Below are 14,750 nucleotides of genomic sequence, written 5' to 3' on the forward strand. Positions count from 1 at the left end.
GCTCTCACTCTCACCCTCACACAACTCCTGGTCACTCTTTCCTAATTCAGATCAATTATCCCGTTTCCTCTCAGTGAGACACTGTTCCTCATTCAGCATAATGTACCTGCTATTTGTCAGCGCAGTGTCAGGAGCTGGCTCTGCTCTACCTGTGTGAATGCCAGCTCTCTCTGCTGTCTGAGGCTCATTTGAAATTCAAATATTGCCTCATTGCTCGATAATACTGACTTTCACTTACTCTCAAGTGGAGCCCATGGTTGAGACAGGAAATAATTAGCAATTGGTTTCTATGTATGTTTCATTACATCTTTTGTGTGGCACGACCTCTGTGGAAAATACTTCTTTCACTTTTTTCCCTCAAATTTTCCTAATGAAGAACACACACAACATAGAGCAGCAATTAATCACAGGAAAACAAACTAGCAAAATAAACCTCACGGGGCAGCCAAGAGAAAAAAAAATATCCAAAAATAAATACAACTGCTTAGTTTGTAATTTTTTTTAAATATCAACCAAACTTTTATGGCCTCTCCTCATGGGTCTGAACCAAACTCTGTGTCTCCAATGCAGTAGCATTGGTGCTCCACTAGATGGGGTACTTAAACAGTACATGTGAAGAGATTTTACCATATAATATTAATGGAATTGGGATCTAAGGCTGTGATACTGCTATATTCAGAGCAAAATGAGGAAAAATCATTGAATGTGTAATGGAACAATTTTAAGATTATTTTTTTATGATGTAATATTTCAAAAGACCTTTAAAAGTCCTCTTGGTTTCTTTATTTTTCTGTTAATGTTGATTTAAGTTAATCATATGATCTTCATGTCTTGCCTCAAGCATAATTAAATATTTACACTGCAATATTTTCTCCCAGTTTTATTATAATCATCATTTTTTATTACTTTTTTAATCATCTTATATGACTCTCTGTGAACCTAACTTACTGACAAGGCCAGAAAAATGTCTTATTTCAAGAGATTAAAGACAGAAATGACACCTGACCTGCTTGTAAAGAGTAAAAACAGCTGGCAGTGGATTGAGAAAATTTTTCTTTAAATGTTTTATGAAAACACATTTATTTCTTGAGACAAGAAACTTAAAATGTACGTTTTTCTTACTCCATTGAAGTTTTTTTTTTTTTTTTTTTTTTTTTGATTTTTTACTCTCTATTAGCCATTTGGGCACCTTTTATTTTTATTTTTTTTATTTTATTTTATTTATTTATTTATCTATTATTTTATTTTTTTAAATAAGACTTTTTTGACTTTTTAAAGAGCTAGGTTCACATTTAGTCTAATAAGACATTTTATTCTGAAATAAAAACTTTTTTAGATTTTAGGCAGTTAAGATTTTGTCAGTCCTTACAGATTGAATGAGTAAGATGTGGTCATTCCTTTTACAGCTCTGGGTGGTTTGTGTTGGGTGTGGTTGGCAAAAGTTTGTGTAACAACTCTCTGAACCACTGAGAGTTCAATGAAATTTGTATTTTGAAAGATTGTTTGTTTGACTCTTACATTTGTTATTTTAATTTGATATACTGTAAGCATGTTTCAAAGACTTGGAGAGTTTAATTTCATTAATTTCATCTTTTTACTCAAATGGAACTAGTAAAAAACATGCTGGGGTTACTATCAGCCAGTAATAAAATCTATCTTATATTTATTTCAATCAAAAGCTCAGCTCAAGCCAAATTTAGAGTGTTTGTACTCTAACTGATTTTTTGTACTTTAAAAGCTAATTGATTCTTTACATATATGGAAAATGTATGAATGTATGTATTAACTCTTCATTACAGCAGGGACTGAAAAAGCACCACACCAGCATATTGCCACTGGGAAAAGAAAATATAAAATCAGGGAATATCAGATTGTATTGTTTTTTTTGTTTGTTTGTTTTAATGTTTTTTTTAAAGGTCATTAGGGAAATTACATAGAGTTACATCAGTGTGTGACACTAAATGGCAACATCACCCCCAGAGACACTGAGAGGAGTCTCTGCAGGCTGCACTTGCAACATAACCAGAAACAACATGGGTGCAGGGGGATTATTCTACCAGTCCATAAAAAAAGTTAACAGTCTAATTACATCTGTTTTAATCTCAGTTATGACTTTATACATGCAACAAACCAACAAACCATCGGTCATACCGTTCCAGGTGAGACCAATCAAGTGTCAAAGTACAAGCTGTGTTTAATGACGGCAGTAAAAGGGATTATTCTGGGAGAGGTGACACAGCTATTAACAGACACTAACTCACATTGTGATCAGTGACAGTCACTTAGATACACAGCAAGCACAGTGTTTATGCAATTTAACTGCAGGCCTGCTGGCAGGTCTGACTTTTTTTTTTTATCAAGATAATCATTTTTACGTTGTGTATTCGTACACCTGTTTGAACCTACAATACAATGAAAATTAAAAGTCTTTATAATGTGACGCTAATGCTAGCTATAAAGTATTTCAAAGCTAATTTTGCTTGATGTGTAGCAATAGCATCAACACTGGCAGTATTACTTTGGGTTTCATTGTTCAAATATTTAATAGCCCAGCAGCTAGCTTGAGACTTTTATAGTATAATTAAATGCTTGAGAGCCCTTTAGCTCTCTAGCTAGAGACTGCCAATGCTTCATTGAGTTTCATTACATGTCTGATAGCCTTTTAACTAGCTACAGTTTGCCAGCATTTCTTTGTATTCTGGCTTTTTGTTTTATGACATCTTTGATAGCCTATAAGCTATCTTGAAACTGATAGCATTTCATGTTGTATGGTTAAATGTTTGAAAGTTTTTGGGCTAGATGGCTAGAGACGGGCAGCATATATTGGGTTTCATAAGATGTTTAAAAGCACGAAATCTAGCTTAAAACTGCCATTTTTTTTCTTAAATACATGTGTGACGGCATTTTAGCTAGCTAAAGACTGCTAGCATTAATTTGGTTTTATTAAATGTTTAACAGCCTGTTAGCTAGCTTGGGACTTTTAGCATTACATCCAGTTTCATTGTATCTTCAATAGCCTTTAAGCTAGCTTGAGAGTGGCAGCATTAAATTACGTTTGATTAAAGGTTTTATTCCACATTAGCTAGCTTGAGGCAGGAGCACTGTAGATAAACAGAGCTTAAAATCTAAGCCAATGTTAATGTAAGGAATTGAGATCAGTTAGCATTAGCTTATGTAACATTAATGTTTGTACATCATGACCTATAGCCATTGTGTTGTGCGAGGCTGAATGGCTCTACTCTCTTTAATCGAAGCTTGGATCCTGAATTTTTTATTTTTTTTATTTTTTATTTTTTGGCCAAACAGCGTGGGTGGAACATGCTTTAAACACCAAGTTTGCTACTATCACCAATGGGTGTCATTCTCTTGCTGTTATGTGTTACCTCTAGCTGCCACATTCCCAAACTGCTCCTGTAACAATGTTATATGAAATGGGAGGGAAACCGTGTGGTGACAGAGTTTGAACAATGTATTCAGTATTCTCTGCGTGTCCATGATCCAACAGTCCAGCTCTGAGTACACAGCTTCTCCCCTCAAGAATGCAGCCATAGTGCCCCATTGTCTGAGCACACAAGCTGAATGACAACTACTCTGCTACTCTACAAGACAATACCAATGTTGTCTTTTAACTCATGCGATCTCATTTAGCTACAAATCCAGGGTACCTCACTGGTATGACTAAAATATTAGAGAACAGTGTTGCAGTATTTGAGAAGTTACCCTTCAAGACATTGAATTGTGTCCCTTGACTTCTATATCTTTGCAATCGCTAGGTCTTTTCTTCATATTAGAGATAGCAGTATATGACAAAACTTTTTTAAAAACCAAGAATGAACTTCAACATAAGTAGAATATTGGAATTATGCAGATTTGCTCTTTTGTCAAAAGTTAGATAATAAACTCATTTTAGCCCATGCAGCGATTTCCACTACAGAGTCATGTTTGACTGAGGAGACTAGAGAGCAGAGTCATTCAGTGTCCGTATTTGGTTTTTGAATATATAAATAAGAGTTTTGTTTTGTTTTTGTTTTTTTTTTGCTTCTTTTTGCTTTTTTGCTTTAGCTAGTAGCTGATTAGCTTGTCATAAATTGTGTAGATGAGGAAAACAGCTAGCCTGGCACGGACTGTTGCAAATCTTTTGTGGTTTTTTTTGTTGTTTTTAAATAAAGCTCATTATTTTTACCCTCTACATTTGTATGTATGTATCAAACAAAGATTGCATACTTCCGTAAGTACACTTACATGAAGTGCGCTGCATACACTGTACACTCAGTAAAACAGAGTGCATGTAAACCCCCAGAGTAGTATTGTCTCAAATTAAACACTGCAACCTTGCACTTGCCAGAAATCACAACATTTTACAACAATTAACAAGTGATCTTCTGTAATTGATTGATTTCAACCATCAACCACCCCTTCCTGCCCCATCCTCTAGTCAATATGGCGACCATGGAGTCTAAGAAATGTCCAGCTCTCAACGCTCAACAGCTCTAAGCGTGTCACCTGAGAAATCAAAGTGCACTGCATTTTTCCATACTATTAGTGTGAACACAGTTATGTACTCAAAATAGTGAGTGTAATGCTACGTTCCATTTGTACTCAGAACCGAGGTGTCAGGAGTGGGAATGACGTCATCTTCGGGTTCAGCGCTCCAGTTGCCAAGTCGGAAAAACTTACCATAATACCCTAACCCAACCCTAACCCCTAACCCTAACATTAAATAATACCGATCATTTGTTGATTTATTGCCACGAACACTAGTCTAAAATGCGGAAATAAAAATACTCTAACAACAGACTTATTATTGTGTATCCCTAAACTCAGAATTTCATATTGTGAACTCAGGGGCGGTGTTGGTGCTCCGACTACCAAGTCAGAAATTCCGACCAGTTGGGCGCTCCCACTCGAAACTCGGAAATCCTGAGTTGTGAGTATAAATGGAATGCACCATTAGTGCAAAAAAAAAAAAAAAAAAAATTAGCTACTATAGCCTCCATGCTATGCTAGCTGTGTCTTTGACTCTAGCATATTTGCTTGAAGAAGTAATGCTATGGGCAAAACTGTCACAGATTCTGAGTTTGCAGCTAATGCTAAGTAAGCTAGGTCTTCATATGGCCTTGACAGCTGTATGTAGTTGACATACTGAATGTGAGTTTCAAGGACAGAAATAAATTGTACAACAACCTGTTTGAACAATCAAAATTTAAAAATGATAGGTGCGTTTGATTATATAATATGGACACTTTTAGTGCTACTGGTTTGGTTTTTGGAATTTGGACTAGTGGGGGGTTTCCACACCATTTTTTCCCCCGGCTGGGTCACTACTCTTTGTAAGCATGCCAGCTCTAGTTGTCCCTAACAGCCAGTCCTCTACAACTCATTTCCATGCCAGTCACAAACAGGGCGGCACAGAAAGGATTGAGGAACAGAAAGGGGCTCAGTTGGGCGACTACCACGGGCAGCCATACCAACAGCCCCCTCCTCTTTTTTCTCTCCCCTGCAGAACAATGAGTCAGTGTTTAACTGTGCCAGATTCACTCAGAGAGGTTGCCCTGCGTTTATTTATGAGTGTGTCCACGAGGTCGTGCAGCAATCGCCCTACATTTGACACAGTCTTTAAATGGCCACATCAGCAGACAGATAATCAGTGAGATAAAGAAGAGCATCCTCCATGCCAACTAAGGGAGGGGTGGAGGTGGCGCGGGGGTTGAAAGGGTGAAGGGAGGGGTGTATATAAGTGGAGGCCAATGGGCATTCACAATCCCACGGTCTGTTTGTGCTTCATCACTAGCTGCCTTCAAGCCCAGAGAGCCTGCAGACATGGCGTTTAACGGAACCTGGAAGGCCGACCGCAACGAGAACTATGACAAGTTCATGGAGCAAATGGGTGAGCTTCTGACAAAGGAGTAGTCAAAAACAAACTTCTAACATAGTTCTCTTCTGTAGCTAAAAAGTTTTAAAGTTGGCTGTAGTTTGACTTTTTTTTTTTCAGATTGTCTTTAACACCTGACATCATTGAGTTGGCTAAAGCCTTTAAAAAAACGCTGCCTCTTTAAAACTCACAATCTTCACATAGAGATGCTTTGAAGTGAATAAAGGTGCAAGTATGATACAATTAATGAAATCTGAAGTAGTTTGCTAATATTCACTAGTTTAGAAATTATTGAAGACAATGCGGAAAATGTAAGAATCCAATAGATCTAAGGCCTGGTTTGGTCCACAGACCTCCTATTGAATGAGTCTGGTCTGAGCTATGATGACAATCTGTGTGACTGTATCATGTGTTTCCATACAGTTGGACATTGCTGTATGAGTAAATAGAACAGAGATGTGTCGGTATGTTTGAGTTGTTTATGGTGTGACACATATTAATAGCAGCGGTTACATTCAGATCTCTCTTTGGACTGGGCACGGGCTAATACCTGGCAAAATGACAAGTGAAAACCTCATAAAAAAACTGAGCTGAGGATGACAAGATGTAAAATTTAACTTCAATTCTTTAATTTTTTTTCTTGTTTGTTTGTTTGACTTTCAAGGTATTAATATCATGAAGCGCAAGTTGGCAGAGCACGACAACCTGAAGATCATCATCGAGCAGACTGGGGATAAGTTCCACATCAAGGAGTCCAGCACTTTCCGCACCAAGGACATCGACTTTACCTTGGGCGTCCAGTTTGACTACACCTTGGCTGATGGCACTGAAGTTTCAGTGAGTGCCACCAAGTTTTTAACTATCGATATTGAATGTTCCTGACATGGATTTGTTACTGAGACATTTGGCTAAATTTGAAAGTGCAACCCAAACGCTAACCTTGGTGCATTCAACCATCAGCATACTTTGGATATATTTGTGACAAACGGAAGACAGAATCTATCCAACATAAGACGAGTTGTTTGATTTTCAGGGAGCGTGGGAGATGGAGGGCGAGATGCTTAACGGCAAATTCACCAGGAAAGACAACGGCAAGGTCCTGACCACCACCAGAGCTCTGGTAGGAGGAGAGCTGGTGCAGGTCAGTGTGCACAGAAGCATCTTAATTCAGAACATTTATGTGTTAGTTCATCAGTATCTCTATAACACCTTTGTATCTCCTCCACAGACTTACAACTACGAGGGAGTGGATGCCAAGAGGATTTTCAAGAAGCAGTAACCTCCACTCAGAAGTCTGAACTTTATTTTTATATAGATGACACAGTATAGATTGTTTTGTCTTTTTCTAACAAGGTTAAGTCAAGTGTACTCCAATGGGATTCAACTTTGTATACCTCAATTTTTCTTTTTACATCCTCAAGAATTTTTAAGACTCAAATTTGATATAAAAACGGGACAGAAACTGTTGTATGGTAAAAGTTAGAGCTCAAGAAAACAGAAGGAGAGCTGGCATCATTGTGCCAGTCTGTAAAAGAGCCTTAACAACCAGCAGCCCAGAGATGGCAAAACACTCTGAAGGCATTCAACCATGAAAGGTGCTTTTTCAGTGCTCAGATTTTCAGTTAATTTGCCACTCAGTTAGACAAATGGGATTTGAATAATTAAGAGTAGTCATTTTTATTTATTTTAAAATGTTAAAATGTTTTTAGCGATTGGAATTCTTAGTATTATTATAAATTTGGGCACATAAAAACAGATCAAAAAGGGACATACAAGGCTTAAATTAGGGGAAATTATCCTTTAATTTCCTCAAGTATAAGTACAATTTGACTTTGTTGTACTATCAGCAGCCACAAAAACAACAGAATTTTATCCTTTCTCAAATGTGATTCTGCACAAGATTGAATCCTCTGTACACTGTCTTTGAATGTTGGGAAAAAAGCCAATTTGCACTAATGGTTCTTTGTTGTAGTCTGTAATAATAAAGCATTTTTTTCCTCACTTGAATCTCTTCAAAGAGTATTTTTTACATGTTCTTAGATAAGGATAATTGTTTTAATATCACTTATGCAAGTCCTCAGTGTCCAAAAGTCATCAAACTTTCAAATCATGACACATCCAGGCCAGAAAATCGACTTATCACACCGATCACGTCAAGCTCAAGAGATAATATTTAATGAGTATCATAACTGCACTATCAGCATCTCTATCCGAGGAAGGGTTTTGAGGAAGAGCTATATCATGATGGGCAGACAGGGCTGTGCTTTAAAGCTTCCTCTGCACAGTTTGACTGCAGGCTGGTCACATGACTGAGCAGGTCTTGTGCTGATGTCATGTGTTGGCCTCTGGGTGTTATTCTCAGCAGCACAGCGAGCTAGTAAAGATTTGGATGTCTCACATGATGGAGTTGTTGAACGATTGTGGATAAAGGGCTTCATTCATTGTGAAAAAGGTTGTAGTTTTGCTTGTTGCTTGTGCATGGAAAAAGATCAGAATATGTGCAGTTAGCCTATTTGGCCACAAGAGGGCAGCAACGGCTTACATTTGTTTAAAGCAGGAGAGAATTTCATGGAAATTGAACAGTAAATTTGCTGCAAGGTTTTTCCACACAGATAATGAAAAAAAAAGTCATGGATTGAGAAAATCACATCCAAACTCAGCTGATAGCTAAAAACAGAGAACCTATTATCTTCACGGACACTCATCCACTGCTGCTGGCTCTGAGATGATGTCCTGGATCAATTGATCCCACACCCCCTGCTGAGCCCTGAGTGGCACCCTCTTTCATGGAGGTATAAACCCGCTGGCACAAGGTTAATCTGGCTGAGGCAGAGCTGCTTTGAAGACCAGTTTACCCCTGAATCCACGGTGGAGAGAAAAGTCCTCTGAGACTCCTCAGATACTCTGAGGCTGGAAGACTGTGAGCCAGCAGATTGTAGTACGACTAAAAGAGGCATGGTGGGTCTTTTTCTCTGGGCGTTCCACTTTAAAATCACTAACCTCACCCAGTTTTTGACCCTAAAGTGACTATGTTAAAATAATAAATCTATATGCTGACGATGTCATTTGTTCTTCAATGCCATGAAAGAATCCTGGAATTTAGAGAACGGCAGCTGTCACTTATAGTTAAACTTGATGTGAAGCTTTGTTTTTGACCTCTTACAATGAAAACTAAACAAGTGTAAAAAAAAGAGGACTTGAATACAAGGCAGCCAATAATATCTTCAAATCGCCACAACAATTGGACGTGAGAAACATTTCTATGAAGTTTAATCATTTTTCAGTGTTTGACGACAGCCCATCTGGAATGGCTGGGGAGATGGAGTTTTTGACCTATACTGCAGCCAGCCACCAGGGGGAGCAGTAGCAAGATGACATCCATTTTTTGTTTTAATTTTCCTCTTTTTTACAGTCTACGGTACAAAAAAAATTCCTTTCAGGATCTTGAGCCACTTGTGGTTTACTTAAGTATTTTTCATACCTACTCCACAACAGCACAATAAGAAATTGATAATATTGCCTTTTAACTACGTACCATATATCTGAAAGGCAAAGTGACGGCTATTTTTAAATGTATGGGGGAACAGGACTGGTAATAGTAGAAAGTACTGATTTCTGACATGAGAGTATACAAAAAAAGTCATTTTACCACTGAAAATGTGGCTCTATACAAGAAATTTTAGTGTGCTTTTAAATGTTTTTTCGCTTGCAGAATTTTTCTTCATACTTGAACTCAGTAAGTGCATAAAAATTACAAAAGAAAAGAGTCAATTAAGACTTGGCATGAACAACTTCAAGCGGCGGTAAGGAGGATCTTTCTTCTGCTTTTCTGTCCTTTTCCTGTCTGACAGTTAATCTCTAGTGTCTATCATTACTACATAATTGTATTTTTCACAAAAGCAGAAAGGAAAACTCTGATTTCGCTTCTCACTACAAAATTTTGTCAGTGGACGTGTTGTTGTGTTAGAGACTTTGATGTGTCGTAAATCAATCCGGTCCTTTCCAACCTGATAAGGAAGCTGAGAAGTGGCGTTTTAATGATATTGGTGCTGATACTCATATTTTAAATTGGGGATTATGATCATGGCATATATCTAGAAAAGAGACTTTTCCAAAATCACTCAGATAGTCCTCACAGTCCCTTTAATAAAGTCCAACATCAGCACTTGCATTCCATCATGTCCAGCGCTTATCTAATGAAGATAACAGTCTGTGACACAGAGGCTCATCCAGTTTTCCTTGTCTTGTTCTTGTTAAATAAGCTCTGTAAGTTTCATCTCCAGCTGGTTGACATAATTTTTTTTGCCTCCTGCCAAACAGTTTGACTGTTGAAGAAAATTCCAGAAATGTAGAAAAGATTCATTTATATTCTGCTTTTTAACGTACTTGAATAAGAATGAATCAATCACACCGTACAACAGGCTGGAAAGGGTAAAGGTCACTATGGTTAACTTCTTAGGAAAGTCATCATTCATGAAGACAGACTTTATGAACTTATGCAGCCCAGATGAATAGCCAAACCCTGTTACAGTTCCTCTATACAAAACTGATTGGAAGAGCTTTGTCTTGTATTTTTTTTTTCCACATTCTTCTTAATTTTTGGCTTTGAATTTAAAGTCATATGTATACATGGACAAAATAAAAACGACAAAAAACAAACAAAAAAAAAAGAAAGAAAGAAATGAAATAGATGAGTGAAAGGCTAACAAAAAAAAAGAAAAACAAGTAAATAATAATAATAATAATAATAATAATAATAATAATAATAATAATAATAATAATAATAATGATGATGACAAAAATATATACTTAAAAAATATATACTTAAAAATATATATTTTTAAAAAATTATGTACATACATACACACACATACATAAATATATATATCGTTGTCCTGTAATGTTGACTGTAATGTGTTTTTATGACCACAGGGTTGCGCTGTGGAGCTCCTTATTTTCTGACAGAGAGCGCCTCGGCTGTTCTATGATGTCATCCTTAGTCAAGTTATCATATGACACACACCCAGCTTGTACAGACGAACACACACACCTCCAGAACTATTGGATGTGAGCTCTTATTATTAAAATAACATCTCTGTACTTTTGTGGAATCAAAGAGCCGACTGTGGCAACATGAAATGAGTGAGAAACAGGAAAGTGGTGGGAATGTTAGCCTTCGGTGTTTTGATTGCTGTGAGACTGAGGGAGCAGGGGCCCACCCAAGGGAGATGGGAGCTGTGGGTGAGAGAGGAGGAGGTGGGAGGGAAAACAGGGAGAGGTGGACCGAGAGAAGGCTGAGAGTAAGGACAGAGAGTGCAGAGAGGACAGTGCGGGCAGAAAACACGCCTCGCCCCTCCTCTTCGCCGCCCCCCACCCCACCACCTACTGTGAAATCAAATTTACTGACTCACTCTGAAGTCGTCAGCTTATCCTGAGAGTAACAATCACAGAAGACACCGGCAGCACGGTGGGAAGAGTCGAAGCTTTTAGCTGAGCAACTGTTCCAATAAGACATAACCCTGTTTAGGCCCATCAGCGTTTAGACAATGACTGTGCTGAACCTTTGCAGACACACATGCAAACTGCTCGGTGATGAGTCACCGGTTAGTCAGTGCTGGAGTCTATGTGAGGCTTTAAATGCCTTCAGATTTAAGCATTGCTTTGGTTCCAGGCCATTGTGCACACTCAAATGGGACTTTAACCAGACTTAAGAATTTAAAGTAATGTTGTGATTACAAGTCTGGAGGTGATGTCACCTAAAGACCGCATGATCTCACCATTACACAATACGGACATTTGCTGGTTCTGAATGAACAGGGCCAAAATAATGCCCCGTTATCTTTACTGATACAGTGGAGGACTGCATACCAAAGTTACCATGCAAAATGATAAGACTATTTAAGCTAACAAAATATTTATGTTACATTTTCCTGTGCTTATTGAACAAAAACACATGCCAAATAAAAAGATGGATGATCCAACAACTACAAAAAAGTGAGACCAAAACATCTGCCCTTTGCTGTGTTGACGGATGGGGTGGATCAAACTTTACAAAATTCACCACAAACATGTTTAAAACTTCTTGTCATGCATGCAGTCCCACCCAAAATTAGTAAAGACATAAACAAACATTTGCAATTGTCACTTTTAATGACGATTGCGGTCTCAAAATTATTCAACCCCTTCATAACAAACAACTTTAGTATTTGAAGCAACCTTTTTGCACTGGCTCATTCTTTTTGAGAAATAGCCTCCAGTTTACCAGTATTCTTGGGTTTGTTTGCTGCAGCCACCTTCTTCAAATCCCAACAGAGTTCTTCCATAGCAGAGTTTCCCAAACTTTTTAGCCTGTTTTCAGACTGGCAACCCCTTGACGTGGGACTACACTAATGATAAACCAAAAACAGACAAAAACAAACGGAAGCGAGGCACCTAAGGGGCTGTTTACACAACAACGGTTTTAGGGCCTCGTGTTTACAAGGAAACGCAATCAAACTGACCGAAAACGCAAACTTTTTAAAACAGCCTCCAGAGTGGGATCTTTCTGAAACACTGCCGACACTTTTGCCACGTCTCAGTGGAGATCTCCCAAAAGCGGCTTTAGGACAAGACAGTTATAGCACCACCTACAGGCCTGGTATACTTACTACAGTGTTTTCATTCCCTCAGCCTTTTCGGGGGTCTTTCCACTGCGTTTTCACTGCATTTTAACGTTTTTAAATGAAACCTCGTTGTGTAAACGGGGCCAAGACACTTCATTTTCAGCTAATATGGAAAAAATCTGTCTACCTATGTGCACATTGCTGTTTACTAAGTTAGTCTTATAAATGTGGAAAACAGGTCAAACATTTTCTGATTGCATCATTTTATATCAACTCTAACCCCTATGTTTTCTTGTATGTCTAAAACTATGGATAAAATGTGGAATTTTTCATAGTTTTTGATTTCAGAAAACATTCCACGACCCTAAATGAGTGTTTCCCAACCCCCACTTTGGGAACCACCGTTCTATAGGGATCAAGTCTGGGGCTAGCAAGGTCCAACAATGCCAACATGTTGCAGGTTTCTGATGCCAGAAGAAGTAAAGCAGCTCCAGAGCATCTTTAAGGCACCGCCATGCTTTACTGTAGGAAGGAGAGTCTTTTCAGCACTTTTTATTTGTAGTCCTCCTGGCAAACTGCACAACCTCCCCAAACATCTGTCGCTCATTTAAAAGGGTTTTGGGCATATTTGAATAGACACAGAAATTACTTGTGGGTATTAGTGAAGTCAGACTTTGTAAGTTGTTCTGGTTGATTTGACTAAATTATTTTCAGTGCACCATCCACCACACAAAACATACTGCTACAAAATGTACTGTGACAATTGGGAAATTACCACCCCTTCATACCCACCTAAATAATTAAACTAAAAAACGGTTTGCATGTTCCCCTCGTCCATGCAGGGTTCTGTCCAGGTACCCTGGCTTCCTTCCACAGTCTAAAAACATGCTTATTAGGCTCTAAATTGTCCATAAGAGCGAGTGTGTGTGTGGAAGGTTGTCTGTCTCTATGTGTCAGCCTTGCGATTGACTGGCGACCAGTCCAGGGTGTGCCCATCTCTTGACCCTGACCCTGAACAGGATAAGCGGCATGGAAAATGTATGGATCTCAGAAAAAAGAAACAGCACATACTGCTTGGATTACTCCAAACCCTGACATCCCATAAATTTTGACACAGGGTCATCAAAGATGAAAACTCAGCCTGTTACAGTAGCATATAGCCACATACTGTAGTCTATTATCAAAGAAAGAAGTGGTCAGTGTTTCACTGCAGTGAGCAAGCAAAACATTACAGAGGGAAAGTTAAACACAGAACCTACATGGCTGAGTAATGGAGAAATCTGAGGTGAGGAGTAATACATCTTGAAATTGAAAAGAAATGTCCATGTCAGTCAAACTGCATCAGGAGGAGGATGTAGAAGGAGACAGAAACACCTCTCTAATGGACTTGTCAAAGAGAGTAACACCATTACAAAGTGTTGCCACTTGGGTGTATGCATGTATGCACCCAGATGAATATGTCCCCTTGCCCACACGGATGCACACACAAGGACTTTTATCCCTCTCTTTACTCAGCTCCGACACCCTCTGTGTAACCCCTCCAGGCATGGACGAGTGTGTCATGTGAGAAGCTGGTGTGCGCCACCCGGTGTGCGACTGTGCAGACGGGAGAGAGTGGAGATATGGAGAGCGACTAAATTGGCTTTGGCCTCTGTCTCAGGAGTAGCCAGCCCCTGGGTTAGGAGGGCTATTCTTATAGAGGGCAGAAAGAGGTCTCCCACTCCCCTGGCACACAAACCACTTTATAGGATCCCACATCATGTTTTGACAGCCTCCTGGGAATGTGGGGGAGGTGTTATCCAATGACAAGTGTGAGAGTGGGAAAGGAAATTGAGCTTTATGCAAGCCTTTGTCAGTTAAAAGGAAACTTTTAACATAGTGAAAACGGCAAATGCAGTCAGCATTCCTCTTTTTTAACAACCATAATTAGCTCACTTCAGTTTTTTTAAACTGAACTTTATTTCTGGTATGCTGCGTAACTTATTTTTCCTAGTTTGACAAAAAACTAAGGATCACCATCTGATAAGAGAGTAACTCTAATTTTGTTTATCTATTTAAAGGGAAGACTACATGAAGACCCCAGGAAGTTTTCCTGACTTTGCAGTCAATTTGACATCATACAAAAAAAAGCTAGCAATCGGTCTTTGTCAGGTGACATCACATCCGCAAACGCCGCAGTGTAAGGATCAATATTGTTAATTGTTGACAATTTTTCAAAATATCTCTCCCCCATCTTTCGCCAGCTTATCTCGATATAGTTTCCGCTCGTTTGGCTT

General features: G+C 38.6%; 1 protein-coding gene across 1 annotated transcript; it reads left to right on the plus strand.

Moving 5' to 3' along the window:
• Positions 1 to 5,729: 5,729 nt before the first annotated feature.
• Positions 5,730 to 7,873, plus strand: LOC141784131 (fatty acid-binding protein, intestinal-like). Its single transcript, XM_074661857.1, has 4 exons — positions 5,730 to 5,887; positions 6,537 to 6,709; positions 6,906 to 7,013; positions 7,101 to 7,873. Exons 1-4 carry the CDS (start codon positions 5,821 to 5,823, stop codon positions 7,149 to 7,151), a joined length of 399 nt encoding a protein of 132 aa, XP_074517958.1. The 5' UTR covers positions 5,730 to 5,820; the 3' UTR covers positions 7,152 to 7,873.
• The last annotated feature ends 6,877 nt before the right edge of the window (positions 7,874 to 14,750 follow it).

Source organism: Halichoeres trimaculatus, unplaced genomic scaffold, assembly GCF_033239565.1.
Source record: "Halichoeres trimaculatus isolate MK-OKI-2021-1 unplaced genomic scaffold, fHalTri1.1 fHalTri1_scaffold_22, whole genome shotgun sequence".
NCBI lineage: Eukaryota > Metazoa > Chordata > Actinopteri > Labriformes > Labridae > Halichoeres > Halichoeres trimaculatus.

Bases quoted from the DNA above. Each gene is read 5' to 3' on its own strand.
- LOC141784131 (XM_074661857.1), top strand. From the start codon at position 5,821: ATGGCGTTTAACGGAACCTGGAAGGCCGACCGCAACGAGAACTATGAC. The intron at 6,710-6,905 runs GTGAGTGCCACC...TTTGATTTTCAG, and splicing joins CTGATGGCACTGAAGTTTCA to GGAGCGTGGGAGATGGAGGG. The intron at 7,014-7,100 runs GTCAGTGTGCAC...TCTCCTCCACAG, and splicing joins TAGGAGGAGAGCTGGTGCAG to ACTTACAACTACGAGGGAGT.